The 22179-nt window shown below is 44.9% G+C and overlaps 1 protein-coding gene across 1 annotated transcript; it reads left to right on the forward strand.

Moving 5' to 3' along the window:
- Positions 1–1084: 1084 nt before the first annotated feature.
- LOC142311982 (uncharacterized) lies at positions 1085–20917 on the forward strand. The gene is made up of 7 exons (XM_075350857.1): positions 1085–1175; positions 3396–3540; positions 3670–3846; positions 3929–4052; positions 4136–4233; positions 7962–8052; positions 19326–20917. The coding sequence occupies exons 2-7, from the start codon at positions 3463–3465 to the stop codon at positions 20615–20617; spliced, it is 1860 nt and encodes a 619-aa protein (XP_075206972.1). The 5' UTR covers positions 1085–1175; positions 3396–3462; the 3' UTR covers positions 20618–20917.
- The last annotated feature ends 1262 nt before the right edge of the window (positions 20918–22179 follow it).

Consider the following 22179-nt stretch of genomic DNA (forward strand, 5'->3'; position numbering starts at 1 on the left):
ATCGTTGACACGTCGTTCATTTTTAAAAAATTGTTTGTTTTGGGGAAACAGCCGACATATTGCTCCGTTTGACACCCTGCCAACAACATTCAAACAACCGCCAGGGTCCAACAATATATCGGTGATCGCTGATGCGTCGATTTTGAGATTGTTACGTGTGACATCAAATAAACGACCTATAAGCGATACCGGCACATCGTTAATACGATCTGGGCGTGTCACGTCACAAATGCGATCGTCAGATAAATTGTAGCGTGTAAAGCGGCCTTTAAGGCTGCTTTACATGTGTCGATTTCTTGTGCGATTGTATTTGCGATCGCACCCGCCCCCATCGTTTGTGCGGCACGAGCAATTTCTTGCCTGCGTCGCACAATGTTGTAACCCCCCGTCACACGTACTTACCTTCCAAACGACCTCGATGTGGGCGGCGAACATACACTTCCTGAAGGGGGAGGGACATTCGGAGTCACAGCAACGTCACACAGCGGCCAGCACACCTCCTTCCTTCAGCATTGCCGGCGGGACGCAGGTAAGGAGCAGTTCATTGTTCCCGGGGTGTCACACGGAGCGATGTGTGCTGCCTCGGGAATAATGAACAACAGGACGTTCGATTTTTAGAAAATGAGCTAGTTCATAGCTGTCACACGCTACGATATCACTAACGATGCCGGATGTGCGTCACTTACGACGTGACCCCGCCGACATCTCGTTAGATATATTGTAGTGTGTAAAGCCCGCTTAACAGACACAAAGCGAGATGTCGTATAGTGAAGCTCCATAAAGAGGAGGAAGTTCTGGCTGCTACAACTATGAAGGGCAAAAATAAACCCGCAGCTCCCAACCGTCCCGGCTCCAGCGGACACAACTGCATTTGGGTCTGTGCCCTGCAGTCTCGGGCTGCGGCGGAATGTCCCTCACTGCCACCGACCCTCTGACAACTCCTCCTGCCAGGGAGAAAGAAAAGGGAAATGTGAGCGGAGGGAATAATGCACCGAGCAGAGGTTATCCTCCTTCTATGCTCTGCTGACAGGACCTGTGATGATGTCACAGTCATGTGATCAGTCACATGGGGGGAGGAGTCAGAGGAGAGTTTGTAGGAAGTGAAGTGTTTTTCTCTGTAGGAAGAAGCTGCATGTAAGAGAAGAAGCTGGAGGAGAAGTCTGCACTGGAGACCGGTAATGAGGGGATGGAGGGAACAGGACTCAGTGCTGGGGGAAAGGACTGGGGCTCTCTGTACATAGGAAACAGCCGGAAACACAGGAGAAGCTGGAGGAGAAGTCTGCACTGGAGACCGGTAATGAAGGGACAGAGGGAACAGGACTCAGTGCTGGGGGGAAAGGACCGGGGCTCTCTACACATAGGAAACATCCAGAAACACAGGAGAAGCTGGAGGAGAAGTCTGCACTGGAGACCGGTAATGAGGGGACGGAGGGAACAGGACTCAGTGCTGGGGGAAAGGACCGGGGCTCTCTACACATAGGAAACAGCCGGAAACACAGGAGAAGCTGGAGGAGAAGTCTGCACTGGAGACCGGTAATGAGGGGTCGGAGGGAACAGGACTCAGTGCTGGGGGAAAGGACTGGGGCTCTCTGCACATAGGAAACACAGGAGAAGCTGGAGGAGAAGTCTGCACTGGCGACCGGTAATGAGGGGCCGGGGACAGAGGGTACAGGATTCAGTACTGGGGAAAGGAGCAGGGCTGTCTACACATAGGAAACATCCAGAAACACAGGACAATCTGGAGAAGTCTGCACTGGAGACCGGTAATGAGGGGCCGGGGACGGAGGGAACAGGACTCAGTGCTGGGGAAAAGGATCGGGGCTCTCTACAAATAGGAAACAGCCGGAAACACAGGAGAAGCTGGAGGAGAAGTCTGCACTGGAGACCAGTAATGAAGAGCCGAGGACAGAGCGATAATAGGGGTAAAGGCTGCAATCACCCTGGGTCCTGGAGCATATGGGGCCTAAAAGGTCTCTTTCGCTGATATAAAAAGATCAGTTATACTGAAGTGCAGCATTTGGCGGCCGCATTGGAGCTTTTGCATTGAGGCCTCTGAGCTTCAAGTAATGATCGTCTACAGTGCTTGGCACTACTTGATACTTGATCAAACATTGTGAGGACGCACTGCACTCAAAAACGCATGAGAAGAAGGGAGAAAAACAGACTGTGTGCACACAGTCTTAGCCGTGTTTGTAGAACATTTAGGCAATGTGCACATGTTGCCTTTTATTGTCACCACAAAGATGCAGCGTTTTTATGCGTTTTTGGCCTCTGAAAAAACGCACCTGCGGTATAAATGCATAAAATAACTGCATGCGTTTTTGCGCGTTTTACCGCGTTTTTTGCCGCTGTTTTGTTGCTCCGTTTTTTTCCAATGCATTGCATGGGTGAAAAACGCTGTCAAAAATGCAGAAAGAATTGATATGTTGCATCTTTTTGGTCACCACAAAAATGCACCTAAAACAAAACTGCACTGTGCGGACAGCAAAAATGAAAACTCATAGACTTTGATGTGTAAGGAAATGCATGCAGTTTTAAGACAAAAAATGCACCCGTAAAACGCGCAAAAAGGCCGCGAAAAACGCACCGTGCGCACATAGCTTAGATAATTTACATTTACCCCTTTAGATTTGTTCTGTATTTTTGGTGCTGGATTGTAGATATTCTGTGATAAATCTGTGTGTGTGACTATAGTTGGATTGTGTGTTATACCGGGGGCAGGACGGGGGCAGGACTGGATGTAGTGATCATGTGAAGCCGGTAACAGCTCCGGAGATTTCTTACATGGGGTCTTTTGTCCACGTGCACATTTTTTCGTAAGATTTTTACCTCAGTATTTGTAAGCCGAAACCAGGAGTGAAACAATCAGAGCAAAAGTATAATAGAAACACGGGCACCACTTCTGTATTTTTTACCCACTTGTGGTTTTGGCTTACAAATACTGAGGTAAAAATCTCAATGTGTGAACGTGGCCTTGTAGAGAAAAAATGCACCAAAACTCAGCGGTTTTGGTGCTTATTTTTATTTTTTTTTTATCTATAAGCTTATTTGTGGAGCCTGGGAAAAAACGCAAGTAAAAACGCAATTATGTTAAGTGCAAAATCAAAGCTTTTCTGTACTATAAAACCACATTAAAAACGCAGCTTCACATCTGCACCAAAAATGCATCAAATAAGGGGGAAAAGGCAATAAAAATGCAGCACAAATGCAATAATCGGGAGATTGTTATTGTGTAGTTGGGTGCAGACACCTGCAGAAAATAATAAACTGTATTTATGCTACGTGTGAACACGGCCTTACAGATACAAGAAAGCAACATGTCATATAGTGAAGTTACATAAAGATGAGGAAGTTTTGGGCTTAGGATATTAAATCATCATCTTCTCCCCATTCAGGTCCCTACAATATCGGATCCTCTCAGATCTTCTATATAAGAGAATTTTCCTCATTGACCCGTCAAGGATGGATAAGGACAGGGACAAGATGGCGGAGAGGATATTACACCTCACCCTAGAGATCCTCTTCCGGCTTACTGGAGAGGTGAGAGATTGTGATGACATCACATTACATCATTCTTATCTATGGGAATAACAGATGGACAGAACTGGAGAGGTGAGGACTCTGGAAATGTCTGTAGTGAGATTTATTAATGTGTCTCTCCATAACCAGGATTACACAGTAGTGAAGACCTCTAGTGAGCGCTGTCAGGCCCCTGTGTCTGAGGGATGGGGAAGACCCCTGAGCCCAATCACGAGACCTCCACCTCACCCCCTGATACATGAGGACATCAGTGACCAGAAGATCCTAGAACTCACCTACAAGATGATTGAGCTGCTGACTGGAGAGGTGACACTGCTGGGAATGCTGGGACATTATACAGTAACGCTATGAAGGGATCGGGGGATGACGGTATCATTGTATGTGTCAGGTTCCTATAAGGTGTCAGGATGTCACCATCTATTTCTCCATGGAGGAGTGGGAGTATTTAGAAGGACACAAAGATCTGTACAAGGACGTCATGATGGAGGTTCCCCAGCCCCTCACATCACCAGGTAATAGACAGGACTAAATACACATGACCTATAATTATCTGTATGTAAAGAATTAATTCAGTCCCTGTATGTGTTTCCTCCAGTTCTATCCAGTGAGAGGACAACACCAGACAGCTGTCCCCATCCTCTTCTTCCACAGGACTGTAAACAAGAAAATCCAGATGTTCCTCAGGATCAACAGGTAGATGGAGAGAAGGTTTCATGAAATCTCCCTATGATGTGTAGATGGCTGTGAAGGTCTTGTGTTCCTTCTTGTTATTTCCACCAGTATTATACACTCAATGGACAACTAATTAGAGACCCTTTCACACCCCCATCTGACATTTATTAGACACATGACCGCAGAGTGCAGCATAAGGCCTCTGTCGCATGTACGTGAAAATCACGCACGTGCCGCGAGACACATAGTTTCCCTGCGTGTTGCGTTTGGTAAGTACGTGTCTCCGGCACGTAGGTGCGGCCTACGTGTGTTCTACGTGTGCTATCCGCAATAACACACGGAGAACCGGTAATTTGCATACTCACATGGTCCTTGCTGCTGTCCAGGGTACCGATCTTCGGTCTCCAGCTCTACCGACTCCCCGCTGCTGCTGCTTCCGGCCGCAGTGAAGTGAATATTAAATGAGCATAATGAGCGGCGGTCGGCAGCAAGTGACATCAACGGCAGAGACAGGAGGGCTGGAGTAGGTGAGTAAAGATTTGTTATTTTTTTCTCTGACACGCAAGTTTTCTCCGGCGCGTGTCACATGGGACTGCATCCACACTACATCCGGGTGCGGGTCGTGTGACACCCGTGATGCCAGAGAAAACGTGGACATGTCAGTGTGAGAAACACACAGACACACATAAGTATGGAACGGACACACGTTTCGTTCCAAAATACTTACGCATGTCCAAACCATTAAAAATACATAGGTCTACGTGTGTATGTGTCTCCGGTACGTGAGAAAACTTTCAAACACGTACCGGAGGCACGAACGTGTGTCAGAGGCCTAAATCGGAGTGATCAGTTGTCAGAATGGGAAGATTGAACAATCTTAATGACTTTGAACAATGTCATTGGTGTTAGATTAGCCGGGATCAGCAGTGAAAAATTGCCAACAACAGTGGGGTTTTTGTGTAATGGTGACAAGTGTTTATTGGGAATGGTTTGATCAAAAATATCCAGTGATACTTAATCCAATGAATCTAAGTAATGTATCAAGGAAAATGTCAGCATTAGTTCTGAGAACATGTGGAGCCCAGTTATGCTCTGCAGCTGAATACTGTGCTAGAGCTCAACTAATGTGTCCAAATGCAATCACCATTCCTTAAGCCCGCTTTACACGCTGCAATGTATCTTACAATGTGTCGGCGGGGTCACGTCGTAAGTGACGCACATCCGGTATCGTAAGGTACATTGCAGTGTGTAACTACTACGTGCGATTGAACGGTAAAACGTTCATCGCACGCACGTCGTACATTCCTCATGAATTGTACGTCAGATTGTTCATCGTACCCGGGGTAGCGCACATAGCAGTGTGTGACACCCCGGGAACGATTAACAGATCTTACCTACGTCCTGCGGCTCCCAGCCGGTAATGCGGAAGGAAGGAGGTGGGCGGGATATTTACGTCCCGCTCAGCTCCGCCCCTCCGCTTCTATTGGCCGGCTGCCGCGTGACGTCGATGTGACGCTGAACGTCCCTACCACTCCAGGAAGTGGACGTTCGCCGCCCACAGCGAGGTCGTATGGAAGGTAAGTATGTGTGACGGGGGTTAATCGTTTGTGTGGCATGTTCAACAAATTGAACGTGCCACACATACGATGGGGGCATTGCAAATCGCATACGATATCGTATGCGAAATTGCAATGTGTAAAGCAGGCTTTACACAGATGGGCTATACAATTAATTGGAAAGAAAAAAGTATCGTAAATAGGGTCTCATCTGAGGATAGTGGATAACGTGTAGAGACAAAACCGGCTCACCTTGGGGTAGTTGTGAAAGCCATAACTACTGAGAAGACAAAGACGGCTGCTGCAGCATCCCTGGCGGTATTAGTATTCCTTAAAGAAGCAAAAATGGAACATTGTCTCTCGACCGTGGAAAAATCCAGAAAAGATGATAAGATGGTGATTTTTATTGTTGACACATTTCTGAAAGCAATTTCACATTCATACATAAATTGTAGCGCCCCTGAAAACCAGGTAGATGTACACATAGGCCCCCGCATAACACCTATCCCACAAAGCGTTAAATCAGCCGACCTGAAACCCTAGTCACTCCCCCCAGGGAAGGACAGATACACCAGTGGGTGGGACCAGGTGGATAGGGAACGCCCACCTAGGGGTCTGGAGAGCCCGGGGTGGGAAAACAGGCAGTTGAAGTCGAGAGACAAGTGAAGTCCACATTTAAGTTGGAGTGGAGGTGCCAGGGTCGGAGCCCTGACACCTTGGCTAGGTGGCAGACGGTAGCCCGAGTCTGCAGGAGACGGGAAGACGGCTGCCGGGAATCCGAGGTGGACCGGGACAGGGTTGGAGCCCGCCGGTACCGACACCGGAGAACCGACCCGTAAACCGTGTGCACAGAGGGGGTTCTTGGACCCTGAAGCCAGGACCGGCACCGACGGCCTAGCTAATTATCCAATTGAGGGCAGGATTTTAGGTCCTGTCCCAACCTAAGTCCCGAAAAGTAGACAACCACTCACAGAGAGAGATAGGGCAACCGCCAGGGCCCGTAGATCCCAAGGGTCAGCATCAGACAGGCACGGCTCCCAACCAAAGGACCGGGAACGGACTCCCGTGTTTCAAACCGGGAAGTCCTACCTACAATACACTGAGTGCAGAGGAGAGAGACTTTGACTACCAGCCCGGGTGTGGGATCAGATACACCAGTCTGCGGCAGCCGGCCACCATCACCTTGGTTTACCAAAAGACTTGTGTGCTTTATTCGACCGTGAGTAACATCCCCGGCCTGGCCGGGTGCGCCGGCCCCTGCAATCACCATCCTCAGCATAGAGACACTGGGCCCCGGGACATCCATCCCTACCCATGGAGGGGTTAACATCCAGCTACCAGCCCAACGTCCCCGGGAGTCCGCAACGGCAGCGGTGGTGCTGCATCTCACCACACACTGTAGGTGGCGTCACAGACATTTTACAACCAATCCCGTATAAATACGTCCCCCTTTATTCGGAGTGTCCGCGCGAACCCTGGGTCCGGAGAATCCCTCGAGCCGTACCGTAGATCCGGATCCGAGCAGCATTGATGCATGTGATTGTTGTCCTGTCTGGATTTTGTCTTGTCTAGATTTTTCTACAATCGCGTGGTGATATCCTGTCTTTGCTTCTTTAAGAAATACTATAGAATTGTGTTTTTTTTTTTTTTTACACAGCAATTCTCTCCAGTGGGTGCCAGGATTTTCAATTTCTTTACACCAGGAACATGACATTACTTCTTTTTCCTTCCCCTATCTACACAGTCCCCAGATCTTAATCCTATAAAGCATCTCTGGGCCGAGGTAGATGAGATTGTTCAGATAATGTCAGCTCCTCCATCTAATTTGCGCAACTGCAAGTAATTATCCTGTTGGCAGTGACCAGTATTCCTGGGGAACAATCCCAACACCTAGAGGAATCTGAGGTGATAAATTCCTGCAGGTCTGAAGACCAATGGAGGCCGAACGTGCTCCTAGATGGGTGTATCTAATACTGTGGCCATTCAGTGTATGGTTTATACTTGGTGGAGATGACAGGATAAAGCTGATCATAACCATTAGATGTTGTCTGGATCTTCTCACAATTTTCTCAATATTGAATCTTCTCGTATAAAAGAACCAATAGGTTGGATTTTGTTTGATATTTTGTTGTTTCTCAAAATCATTCTCCAAACTTCTCCATCTATCTGTGACTTTTACAATCTTTGTTTCAGGGGGGAGATCTGACCCATATTAATACTACAGAGACATATGTGATGGGTGATGAGCGGTGTAAAGAGGAGATTCCTATAGATAACCGCACAGGTGAATAGTGACCACGAAATGCAGAGAAGTCACAGATTCTAATAATTATACCTAGATGTTCAATTTTATTTATTTTTTTTTTTTGGGGGGGGGGGGTGTTCATATGGAACTTTTTATATGGATTTAAAATTTAAAGGCTGTTTCATTAAGGCTGGTACCGTGCACATCATTCTCTTAATGAAGAGGTGCGGTGTGGTAGGTGGTATTATACACCGATCACACACTGTGTAATGGGGGGTTTTACTCAATCTGCTTCTTCAAGGTAGCACAGGAAACACTTCAATTTAAAAGTGTAAATGGTTTATTAATATCTCCATAAACCGCACTTCACATAAATACAGACGGATTTCAGAACCGTTATATCCGTGGTACTCACGCACAGTTCACATATGCTTTATCTGAGTAGAGCTCTCTCAGCCTCCACTCAGTCCAGTCTTCCAGTCCATTGAAGCAAACTCTTACCTTCCTCAGCTGCAGCTCCTTCAATACCTTAGAGTCTAGCAGCCTCTCCACACTGCTCCTCACACACTGGCTCCTGCCAGTGTACACACAGGATCTCTCCCAAAGGCTCCTTCTCACAGCCCAGCACTTCCCATACTGGCGGTAGACACTCCACATGCCAAACACACAGACTCCATTTTACAGACAAGTGACCTGTCAGACATATCTCAAACACACCCATGGGTGGGGTATGTAGGTAGCCAAAACCACTCATCTCTTTAGCTACCTGTGATCCTGATCGAAAAGAATACTATAGCAAACATTTGTAGTACTACAAGTACCAGCACAAACTTCCAGGATCACACCACTAGTGTGGTACATACCAGCCATTTAAAACATGGCCGGTTGCCATATTACATAAGATAAGCTAAATTCATTAAGACGTGCTTGAAACTAACATGAATTCGGCACATCTTTTTAGTGGCGGGTGCTCCTTGCCCGAAAAGTTTCTTGCGTTAGGGATAGCCTGGAGCAACATTTGTGACAGGCAGGGTCGGCTCCAGGTTTTTCTGGGCCCCGAGCGAATAAGTCTCAGTGAGCCCTATGCACACACATAGACACGCACATACACAGATACGTTCACATACAGGAATACATACATATTTGAAGATAAATTCCAAAACAATATATATACAGGGTGGTCCAAAAGTAGGTGGACAGAAAATAACATTTATTTTGATTTACATCTAAAATTATATTTACCGTATTTTTCGCTTTATAAGACGCACTTTTGTTCCCCAAAATTTTGGGGGAAAGTAGGGGGTGCGTCTTATAATCTGAATATACGGACATATATATATACAGTATATATACTACAGAGTCCAGGGGAGGTGCGGCAGCTCTGGAGTGGTGCTGGGGGCTGGTGAAAGCTGCAGGAGGCAGCGGGAGATCTCCTGCTCCCGCTCATATAATATGCACCGCCGCTGTCCATCACCGTGGTGCTGAAACTGCACTGCGGTGATGGGCTGGGGGAGCGGCGCATATTATATGTGCCTGCGCCCCCTTTTGATGGCACATGCCCCCCCTGTGTTAGATATGGCCTCCATGCTGCTGCCCATAGTAAAATAAAAAACTCTTTACTTACCACCTCCAGCGCTGATCTCCCCAGTCTCTCTGCTGCCGCTGTGATCAGGCACGCAGAGATGATATCACTCTGCTGTGCCGATCACATGACCGGCACCTAGAACCAAGAAGTGCAGGAGCTCAGCTGCAGGGAGGGAGACACGAGGGAGGACAGCACTGGAGAAGGTAAGAAAAGAGTGTTTTATTTTACTATGGGCAGCAGCATGGGGGCCATATCTAACACAGGGGGACATGTGCCATCCATAGGGGGCCATATCAAACACAGGGGGACGTGTGCCATCCATAGGGGGCCATATCAAACACAGGGGGACGTGTGCCACTCATAGGGGGCCATGGGCAGCAGCATGGGGGCCATATCTAACACAGGGGAACGTGTGCCATCCATAGGGGGCCATATCTAACACAGAGGAGATGTGCCATCCATAGGGAGCCATTTCTAACACAGGGGGAGGTGTGCCATCCATAGGGGGCCATATCAAACACAGGGGGAGGTGTGCCATCCATAGGGGGCCATATTAAACACAGGGGGAGGTGTGCCATCCATAGGGGGCCATATCAAACAGGGTGAGGTGTGCCTCCATAGGGGGCCATATCAAAAACAGTGGGAAGTGTGCCATCCATAGGGGGCCATATCAAACACAGGGGGAGGTGTGACATCCATAGGGGGCCATATCAAACACAGGGGGAGGTGTGCCATCCATAGGGGGCCATATCAAACACAGGGGGAGGTGTGTCATCCAAAGGGGGCCATATCAAACACATGGGGAGGTGTGCCATCCATAGGGGGCCATATCAAACACAGGGGGAGGTGTGCCATCCATAGGGGGCCATATCAAACACAGAGGGACGTGTGCCATCCATAGAGGGCTATGGGCAGCACAGGGGGACGTGTGCCATCCATAGGGGGCCATGGGCAGCACAGGGCGACATGTGCCATCTGTAGGAGACATGTGCCATCTGTAGGAGACATGTGCCATCTGTAGGAGACGTGTGCCATCTGTAGGAGACCTGTGCCAGCTGTAGGGGATGTGTGCAAGCACAGGGGGACGTGTACCAGCACAGGGGGACGTGTGCCAGCAATAGGGGACGTATGCCATCAATGGGAGACATGTGGCATCACTGGGGGACGTGTGCCAGCACAAGGGGGCTATATTCAATATAAGGGGGCCATATCCAGAAAAGGGGGGTAATTTTAGGATGGGGGGGCTATGAGGGACATATACCCGATATGATTTGTTAGATGGACACTGGCATTATAAGACTGACCCCATTTAACATTAAAAAAAAATCTCTTTTTCTTCACCAAATTTGGGGGTGCGTCTTATAATCAGGTGCGTCTTATAAAGCGAAAAATACGGTACTAACACAAGCATAACAATTATATTTTATTCTGAAGAATAATACAAAAGCCCTTAAATTTTATCAACCCAGTTGCTCAAACTGTTTTCCATTACAATTTGCACAGCTTTGAAGTCTGCCTCTTATTCTTCGACAAACATTTTTGCACAAGTCTCTTTGGGTATTAATTTCTTGAAATGCATCCCTTATGTAATTTTTGAAATCACTGACACTTTTTGGTTTTCGACTATAAACTTTGTCCTTGAGTATTCCCCAAAAGAAAAAATCCATTGGAGTCAAGTCTGGTGAACGTGCCGTCCAATCAAGTGGCCTCTTCGGCCAATCCATTTATTAGGAAATGTTTCATCAAGATACTCGCGAACTACTCTTGAATAATGTGGAGGGGCCCCATCTTGTTGGAAATAAAGGTCATTTGAATTAGGTCGTTGCTGTAACTGGGGAACAACTTTATTCATTAGAATTTCGAGATACTTATCTCCTGTGAGGTCCATCAAAAAAGATTTTAGTATTCGCATGATAGAAGCCCATTAAATTCCCAATTCTAGAGAGACTCTTTATAACTCTATTACACATACTGTCCACCTACTTATGGACCACCCTGTATATTGTATGTATGTATGTATGTGTGTGTAATATATATTTACACACACATACATATATACATACATATACACGCATATATACATACATATACATGCATATATACATAGATGCACATCATACATGCACATACAGACACATAACAGATATTTTTAAAATTGGGAAGCTGGCAGCAGCCTCACTCACCTCCCACACTTGTCTCCATCCAGCTCCTCCCGGGTATGTGGCTGTACAGGCCGGTGCTGCATGATGGATGTCACTTTAACAAACTTAGGAGCGCACAGTGAACACTGACACTGCTGAGTATACATCACAAGAGAGGATGGGGGCCACAGTATATACATCACAGGAGGGGCTAGGTGCTACAGTATATACAGCACAGGGGAGGCTGGGGGCTACAGTATATCACAGGAGAGGCTGGGTCTGCAGTATATACATGACAATAAGTGCTGAGGGCTACAGTATATACATGACAGGGGAGGCTGGGGCTACAGTATATACATCACAGAGAAGGCTGGAGGCTACAGCATATGCATCACAGGAGGGGCTGAGGGCTACAGTATATACAGCACGAGAGGATGGAGGCTGCACTATATACATGACAGGAGGGACTGGGGTCTACAGTATATACATGACAGGAGGGACTGGGGATACAGTATATACATCACAGTGTAGGAAGCAGGCTACAGTATATATATCACAGGGGATGCCGGGGGCATAGACATTGCTGAGGTTCATACACATTACTTGGGGGCGCAAACACATTACTGGGGGGGGGTGACTCATAAGGTCTGGGGGCAATACTGCTCTGGGGGGCTGGCTCATACAGATCTGGGGGGCCCACACTGCTCTGGGGGTGGTTCGTAGGGGTACGGGGATGGCTCATACAGGTCTGGATGGAGAAAGGCAGAAGAGATGTGTCAGCAGCAGAGCCAAAGCCAGTGAGATTGATCTCGGATATAGTTTATCTGGTCTGGCATCTTTTCTTGCTTCATTTGAATTACACAATTTTTTTTCTAAATTCTTCATGCACTAAAAAGTAGCAAGCCAACACAATGTTTGTCAAAGAAAATAAAATCTTAACATGGTGTCAAAGAAAATGTGCTTGACACAAGCGTCTGACTGTACTGAATTTTCCCATTTGTTGTGTATTCATTTTTGTGAATGAGAAATAATTATATTTTGCAAATACTAAAAAAATTAGTCAAAATTCAGACATTTATCTGTGAGGATCTACCTCAGTGAGTGGTGTGTCTGTCAGTTTGTTTTAAAATTGACACCTGGTTTACTAGTCAAGTTAAACACACACACATATTCTTTTTATATATATATATATATATATATATATATATATATATATATATAATATACTAGCTGTAGTACCCGGGCGTTGACCGGGATAGTAACTGTCTCTCTGTCTCTCTCCCAGTCTCTGTCTGTGTGTCGCTGTCTGTCTGTCTCGCTGTCTGTTTCTTTCCTTGTCTGTCTGTTTCTATCTCTCTGTCTGTATTTGCATCAGTCTATCTGTCTCAATCTCTGTATCTGTCTGTCTCTCTCTCTGTCCGGCTGTCTCTTTGCCCAGCTGTCTCTTTGCCCGGCTGTCTCTTTGCACGGCTGTCTGTTTGCCTGGCTGTCTCTTTACCCGACTCATCCAGGGCTGTCTCTTTCCCTGTCTGTCTGTCTCTTTCCTCATCTGTCTGTCTCTTTCCCCATCTGTCTCTGTCTGTCTGTCTGTCTTTTTCTGTCTCTCTATCCATCTCTCTACCGACATCATATAACCTCACGCATAAGCTTCAACTAACAGTTTATTTTGTTCCTATAGCAACCACTGACAGTTGCTATTAATAACCTATAGCTCCCACCTGCATTCAGTTTAATGGCGGCAGGATTTAAGAAACTAACTGTTAAGCACAAGGTTAAATTTTTCTATCAAAACATAGTCTACGACGCTCCCTGGGTCACATGAGGCGTCTGTGCAAAATTTCGTGATGTAAATGCAACGGTGCGGATTCCTTTAGCGGACACACACACACACACACACACACACACACACACACACACACACACACACACACACACACACACACACACACACACACATATACATACACATACACTAAGCTTTATATACTAGATATATTATATATATTGTGATAACCTGCGCCCCAAATATATTAATATATTGGATATATTGGGGACACACGTCTGGCTGTGGGATTGAGGCACACAGGAACCGTTTATCACATTAAAGAATCCATGTGGTTTATTCAACCACATCATAAACAGCTGTTACAGTTCATTTAAACATATTACAGGAACATGCCGCTCAATCTATCCTCCTACACATTCTCTTCAAATTTGTATTTTTGGTAGCCAGGCTGCATCCCCAAGTAGTAAGTGGTTGGTGTTCTCATTTGCATCATCTCCAACTACTGTTTTTTATACTCTCTTCCTGAGGAAGTGATGATGGCCAACTCACTGAATGAATTTAAGAGAGGAGTGGATGCTTTTCTTGATAGCAAAAGTATAGAAGGTTCTAAATAGCATAATATTACAGGTAGGTAGTTGACCCAGCTTAGGAGTCGGGAAATAATTTTTTTCCCTATGAAGAAAACTGGCTTCTTCTCTGTGGGTTTTTGCTTTCCACAGGTTTAACACTGGAGAACAGCGGCACTAAAATAGGCTGAACTAGATGGACATAAGGTCTTCCTTCAGCCTTAGAAACTTTGTTACTATGTTACTCCTCCTCCTCCTCCTTTATTTCTATCTCTTTGTCATCCATTGTTGATTGTGTGACAATGAACCAGGTGTACGCTCCCAGTCATCCATTTTTTAACCAAACTCAATTCCATTCCACAATCTGACTGCTCTTACTGTAAAGATCCCTTTCCTAAATGCAGAATCGCATTTCTTTCATTCGCTGTGAGTGCCCCCTAGTCCCTTTGGTCCTTAGTATGGTCTTTGGAAAGAATAAGTAATGTGCCAGTCCTATATATTGACCACACATGTATTTCATATAAATGAGATCTCCTCTGAGATGTCTTTTTTTCTAAGCTAAACAAATCCAACGTTTTCAACCTCTCATCATATGGGAGGCCTTTCATTCCTTGTAATAATCTAGTTGCCCGCCTTTGAACTGACTCTACCCTCTGAATATACTTTTTAAAATGTGGAGCCCAAAACTGGATCCCATATTCCAGATGTGGCCTTACAAGTGATTTATAGAGGAGTAACAATACTTTGGGATCATGGGATCTAATTTCTCTTTTTATGCACCCTAAAATCTTGTTTACTTTTGCAGATGCTGCCTGACATTGAGTGCTGCTGTTCAGCTTACTTGTCTTACTTACTTGTCATACTTTCTACAGCAGTCGTTTTCCTGGTTGTTAGGTGCAATGTCCTGCTGTAGTGATTCTAGTCCTGGGCCTGCAGGCCCAATATCAGCAAACAGGCATATTTACTAGGTTGTTCCAGATCAGAACTAGGCTCCCTGACACTTTTCCCTCTACCTCTTCTTCTAACTGTTACCCAGCTACCTACCTCTGGGTCCTGACATTCCCCACCTCCACCCTCCTCCATAGCACTGCCACCAGCCAGAGCCCCTCAGTGAGCTTTAAACTTTTCTCCAAATTCGCAATACTCCTGAGTGTTGTGAGCTGCATATTTAGGTCCTGATACCTGGGCTTCCAAATATGTAACACGCTGACATTGAGCGCAGACATATTGAATACATTTCACAAGATGCACCCCTGTCCATGGAGAAAATACTAAATGGGAATAAACAATACAGATAAAAACAATGGAAAATTAAAAAGGTAACACCAAACTATGCTGTTCTGTCAAACTATGATATTATGTCCAACTATGCTATATATACACTTACCTTGCAGCCACACTGAAATTCCAGCCTTGTCCGCTCAGAAGCCTCGCTTGGTGTGACTTGAATTCATAAATTACTACCAAGCTAGCAAATCAAGTACATTGAATCACCTCACACAAATCACAAGACCTCCCTCCCTTTTTTTTTCTCTCCAGTAACAGAGATAGCACAGATAGATATTACCCGAAACCATGTAAACAGCTACACAGTTATAACAGCTATGATGTTATGTCCAACTATGCTAAATATATGCTTACCTTGCAGCCGCACTTGAATTGCAGCCTTAGTGAACTCCACAGAATTTTGAGAAATGATGGTGTGTTTCCATCCTGGCTGGAAGATGTCATTACTTTTTACAGAAAGGGGTGTCTTCTCTGTGCTCACATGTGTAGGTTTATGTGACCACTCTTTCTCTTGGCATTAAGCTTGAATGGCCTTTGCACCAGAGAAGATCAACTATTATCATGTACAGTAATTGTCCTTCATGGCTCACTGTGGAAAGGTTTTGAATAGCAGCGATGTACCCTTGTAGCCTAGGATAAAAATAAAATTCGCAAGTACCTTCCAGTAAATAAATAGTAATAGTACATAAAAGTGTAGCACCAGCTTTCCTAATATGCTGGCGCTACGCAGCGTCCTAGCGTTATATTCCTGCCCCTCCTCTCACCTTCATTTCCATCCACGTGCAGAGAGGTCCCCGGCTGACCCCTCCCGCGGATGCCCACATGTGATGTCTTCGGCTCCTTCTTAGGCCCCAGGCCCTGCACATGTTGTGTGAGGTTTCTTGGCCTCCAGTCTAGTGGTCGCGCCCGCATGCTTCCTGTCTTTTTATTAGGAGGCCTGCTGAAACCTTGCTGTATCCAGTATTTGAGAATAAACTCCTGTTGGTGTTAAGAATCTGAAGTCTGAAGTGCCTGATGTGCCTGCACCACCCTGCTGCAGTCCAAATCCCGCTGTGCCTGTACCACCCTGCTGTAGTCCGTATCCGCCTGTCCCAGCATCGCCCTGCTGTGGTCCGTACTCGCTTTCCCAGCACCGCCCTTCTGCAGTCTGTGCCCGCCTGTGCCAGCACCGCCCTGCTGTGGTCCGTACTCGCCTTTGCCAGAACCGCCCTTCTGCAGTCTGTGCCCGCCTGTGCCAGCACCGCCCTGCTGTGGTCCATGACCGCCTGTGCCAGCACCAACCTGCTGCGGTCTGTGCCTGCAGCACCCTGCAGCAGTCTATGCCCATCTGAGTTGCTGCTGCCACTCAAGTGCTGGCATCTACTACTGTTGTAATCCAGTGTTCTGCCTGAATCTGGTCACCTGTCGGAGTTCTGAGTCTGGTATCCTGTCTATCGTTTGGCTAACCTTGGATCCGGCATATTCAGGTACCTGCGTATTTAGAGACCGGCGTATCCAGTTACTGGCCTGTCCCGAGACTCCAGCTTGGTTCGTGTGTTCAGTACTTGTGCCTGTGTTGCCCTGCTGGAGCCTTACATGATGTCCGGTGTCTGATGACCTCTGCCTGTAGTCTGAAACCTTACCCGATGTCCTGTGTCTGATGACCTCTGCCCGTTGTCTGAAGCCTTACCCAATGTCCAGTGTCTGATAACCTCTGCCTGATGTCTAGAGCCTTACCCCATGTCAGGTGTTTGATGACCTCTGCCCGATGTCTGGAGTCTTACCCAATGTCCGGTGTCTGATGACCTCTGCCCGATGTCTGGAGCCTTACTCAGTGTCTGATGACGTCTGCCTGATGTCTGGAGCCTTGCCTGATTATCTCCAGTATCTGTTGTCCTGTGTCCTATCGGTGGCCGGGACCAGCCAGTTTTCCTGATCTGTCCTACATGTAGTTTGTGTCCTGGGACTAGCATGAATTCCTGATCCGTCTTGCTAGATTTCCTAGTCTGTTCTTGGGTCCTGGGACCAGTCTCATCGTGAACTGTTTTGTGTACCTGTGCCAGTCCTGTCTGACTTCACCTGTCCCCCTGTCTTGCAGTCACCTAGCCCTGGCTCAGCTGCCTCAGTCCCTGGACTCCGCCCTTCCCTTGCCTGGGTGGGTCCAGGTCCCCCTTGTGGTCCAGTGGCTCCACTTCACCCTTGGCATGCGCTCACCATCCCTGCGCCTGCCGCCTCATCCCCAGCGGTGGGAGCGTAACAGTAAGTAACATTGGGGAACTTAGTTGACACTGTATTGATCAAAAGGGTGTAAACCCCATCCTACCACGAGCAGGTGTCCCAATCAGGATGGTCCTAACTGTTGTAGTTGGCTTCTCTATATGCCAGCAGACCTCAAAATAGATAGGGGCAGCATACGACCTAGACCTGACTGTTTAAATATCCGCCCGTATAAAGCTATATCGACACTATGCACAACTCAAAAAGGGAGAGACGCTCCCCTATATGTACAAAGTACAAAAATATAAAGCACAACCAAAGAAATGTGCCAGGAGATTACACATCTCATACCTGGAGAGCCAATTTATGACTAAGTAGAAGATTATTATTAGCATGGGAAGGTCTCTCCAGAAAATGAAGAAAAGAGCCACCTGCCACCCTGGTCTTTAGAAAATAGTCAGCCTTGGGCATAGGGGAAGACTGAAATCCTAATGATACATAGCTGACCTGCTAGATAGTAGAAATAAGTCTTTCTTTATCTACTTATAGTGTGACAATCTGATGTATGTTTTACATTAAATTCATGCAGAAATATGAAAAAACAATGAAGGATTATATATATATAAAAAATATAATATATATAATATGAAGGACTTATTTTCCTCTCTTGTATCCACTGCATAGTTATGTTAAATATATAAAAAGATGTACAAAGCCTTACTTTATCTCCTAAGCCATGGCTTATGTGTACACGACTAATCTGCTCCAATGTGCTTTGTTTTGTGCTATAGAGCTTGTACCTGATACTTGGGGAAGGGGAAAGAGTACATAATAGATGAGCACACCTAAGTAAGCAGAAAATATATAAATATTTATTGATAACCACAGAAAACACATATAACCATTTAAAAAAACAAATAATGTAATGGTCAAGACCCTCTGTAAGCCACAATAGGCCAGGCTAGTATAATATTGAACAAATTACAATGCTATAGAAAAATCGTTCATATAAAATGTAACATTACAGAAGAGAGAGAGAGAGAGAAAAAAAGAAAAAAAAAAATCCGAATTAGGATCGTGCACCAGGAATCCCGCGTCCAGGTCGGACTCTGATCTGACGCTGAAACCGGTCCGGGTCCGCTCAACACTAATCAGGAGGTTATCTCGCAGGTGAAGATGGTAAATAAAATGGGAGAACCATCCACTGAGTAACATCATGTCTCAGAGACCACTCAATTGGAAATACATCAACTCAAGGCTACAATATGCTGTACCTATATTCATAAATAACCAATAAATAGAAAACACACATATAAATTGCATGGGAATACAAAGGAGGTAAGGAGAACACAAAGGATCCTGGTCCAGATATAGAGACAGTGAGGAAGGAAAGTTACTTATAAATGAGGAATCCAATGGGAATCCAAATAAGAAGAATCAAAATCCAAACCCTGTGGGGGAAAATGGCTGTGAGCCACTCACACATTTACATAACGCTACACCATGTAGAACCCTTCTTATTATATTTGCCTTATTGATTTTAGCATTGCACCCTTCTTTACGTACATATTCCTTCATAGTGCTTGTGCCTGTCAGAGAATGTATGAGATGGAATTACCTAAAAAAACATTATGAAGGGACACTAACACTAAAAACTATCATTCCCTCTTTTGTACATAATGAAATAAATAGTAACATAATTCCAATGCAATGTTACTGAAAAATAATAAAATAATTTTTCTTCTTGGCAGATGACTGGAACAGGAGCACAGAGGGACGTCGTTTTTCTCCTTCATCAAAGACAAATATACAAAACAAAAGTCACAGAAGGGCTGTTGAACATGAAAAAGCTTACAAAGGGGGGAAACCATATTCATGTTCAGAATGTGGAAAATGTTTTAATCGGAAAGCAAATCTTGGTAGGCATCTGAGAATTCACACAGGAGAAAAACCATTTTCATGTCCAGAATGTGCGAAATGTTTTAGTGAGAAATTTATTCTTGCAGCTCATCAGAGAGTTCACACAGGCGAGACGCCATTTTCATGCTCCAAATGTGGGAAATTGTTCAAACGACAATCAGCTTTAATTAGCCATCAGAAAATTCACACAGGGAAGAAGCCGTTTTCATGTTCAGAATGTGGGAAATGTTTTATATACAAATCCTATCTTGTCACTCATCAGAGAACTCATACAGGAGAGAAGCCATATTCATGTTCAGAATGTGGAAAACATTATAGTAAGAAATCTATTCTTGTAACACATCTGAGAAGTCACACAGGGGATAAGCCATTTTCTTGTTCAGAATGTGAGAAATGTTATTATATGAAATCTGATCTTGCTAAACATCACAGAAGTCACACAGGGGAAAAGCCATTTTGTTGCTCAGAATGTGGGAAATGTTTTAACCAAAAATCACATCTTGTTAAACATGAGAAAATTCACACAGGGGAGAATCAATTTTCCTGTTCAGAATGTGGAAAATATTTTGCAGCAAAATCAAATCTTGTTAAACATCAGAAAAATCACACAGGGGAGAAACCATTTTCTTGTTCAGAATGTGGGAAATGTTTTACAGAAAAATGTTATCTTGTTACTCATCACCAGAGAACTCACACAGGAGAGAAGCCATATTCATGTTCAGAATGTGGAAAAAATTATAGTCAGAAATCCATTCTTGATAAACATCTGAGAATTCACACAGGGGAGAAGCCATTTTCTTGTTCAGATTGTGGCAAATGTTTTACAGAGAGATACAGTTTGGTAAGACATCAGATAAGTCACTCAGACAACAAGGCGTTTTCATGCCCTGAATGTGGGAAATCTTTTAAACGAAAATCAGCTTTAATTGATCATCAAAGAATTCACACAGGGCAAAAGCCATATTCATGTTCAGAATGTGGGAAATGTTTTACATTAAAACATCACCTTGTTAAACATCAACGAATTCATACAGGAAATAAGCCATTTTCATGTTTCAAATGTGGAAAATGTTTTACAGAGAAATGCCGTCTTGATAGACATTTAATTCGCACAGGGCATTAACCATTAGTATGTGCAGAATGTGGGAAATCTTGTAGTACTAAATTAAGACTTGTTACACATCAGAGAAGTCACATGGGGAAAAGTAATTTTCATGATGAAATGCAGAAAATGTCTTAATAGGAAATCAAATCTACTTACGCTTCTGAAAACTCACAGAAGAAAGTAGCCAATTAATTTTTGTAATTGTTTTATTGACAAAATGTCTCAAAAAGAAAAGGAAAACAATTTTTTAGAGCATTTAATGATTATTAGAAAATGTAAACAATTATTGACAGTTTGTTGTTGAAAATAAGTATCAAAATAATACACTCATACAAGTTCTTCTCAATAAATTAGAGTATCATCAAAAAGTTAATATAGTTCAGTAATTCAATACAAAATGAGAAACATATATAGAGTCATTACAATCAGAGTGATCTATTTCAAGTGTTTGTTTCTGTTAATGATTATGGCTTACAGCCAATGAAAACCCAAAAGTCATTATCTCACAAAATTAGAATAATTACCACAAAATACCTGCAAAGGCCCTTTAGTTTGGTTCATGGGGAAGACTGCTGACTTGACAGATGTCCAGAAAGCAGTCATTGACATACTCCATAAGGAGGGTAAGCCACAAAATGTTATTGCCAAAGAAGCTGCCTTTTCACAGAGTGCTGTATCCAAGCATATTAATGGAAAGTTGAGTAAAAGGAAAAAGTGTGGTAGAAAAAGGTGCACAAGCAACCGGGATAACAGCAGCCTTAATAGGATTGTTAAGAAAAGGCCATTCAAAAATTTTGGGGAGATTCACAAGGAGTGGACTGCTGCTGGAGTCAGTGCTTCAAGAGCCACGACACACAGACATATCCAGGACATGTGCTACAACTGTCGTATTCCTTGTGTCAAGCCACTCATGACCAATAGTCAATGCTAGAAGCGTCTTACCTGTGCCAAGGAGTAAAAGAACTTGACTGTTGCTCAGTGGTCCAAGGTGTTGTTTTCAGATGAAAGTAAATTTTGCATTTCATTTGGAAATCAAAGTCCCAGAGTCTGGAGGAAGAGTGGAGAGGCCACAATCCAAGCTGCTTGAGGTCTAGTATGACGTTTCCACAATCAGTGATGCTTTGGGGAGCCATGTCATCTGCTGGTGTAGGTCCACTGTGTTTTTATCAAGACCAAAGTCAGAGCAGCCGTCTACTGTATCACATTTGGAAATCAAGGTCCCAGAGTCTGGAAGAAGAGAGGAGAGGCCACAATCCAGGCTGCGTGAAGTCTAGTGGGAAGTTTCGACAATCCATGATGGTTTGGGGAGCCATGTTATCTGCTAGTGTAGGTCCACTGTGTATTATCAAAACCAAAGTCATATATAGACATATGGGATTAAGAATAGCTACAGAGAGAGAAACTAATCAACCCCTTCACAACCAAGGACATACTAGTGTGTCCTTGGTGTCACGTTACCACGGGCACTCACGGCAAGTCTGCGGTCATCCCCACACATCTCTGCTGATCTCATGTAAGGCTAATAGGTTCGGGTGGATCGGACAGCACTATCTAATGTGCTCCGGCTGGAATTGCGCTGT

The sequence above is a fragment of the Anomaloglossus baeobatrachus genome, chromosome 5 (assembly GCF_048569485.1).
Source record: "Anomaloglossus baeobatrachus isolate aAnoBae1 chromosome 5, aAnoBae1.hap1, whole genome shotgun sequence".
Taxonomy (NCBI): domain Eukaryota; kingdom Metazoa; phylum Chordata; class Amphibia; order Anura; family Aromobatidae; genus Anomaloglossus; species Anomaloglossus baeobatrachus.

Bases quoted from the DNA above. Each gene is read 5' to 3' on its own strand.
- LOC142311982 (XM_075350857.1), top strand. From the start codon at position 3,463: ATGGATAAGGACAGGGACAAGATGGCGGAGAGGATATTACACCTCACC. The intron at 4,234-7,961 runs GTAGATGGAGAG...TCTTTGTTTCAG, and splicing joins ATGTTCCTCAGGATCAACAG to GGGGGAGATCTGACCCATAT. The intron at 8,053-19,325 runs GTGAATAGTGAC...TCTTCTTGGCAG, and splicing joins TCCTATAGATAACCGCACAG to ATGACTGGAACAGGAGCACA.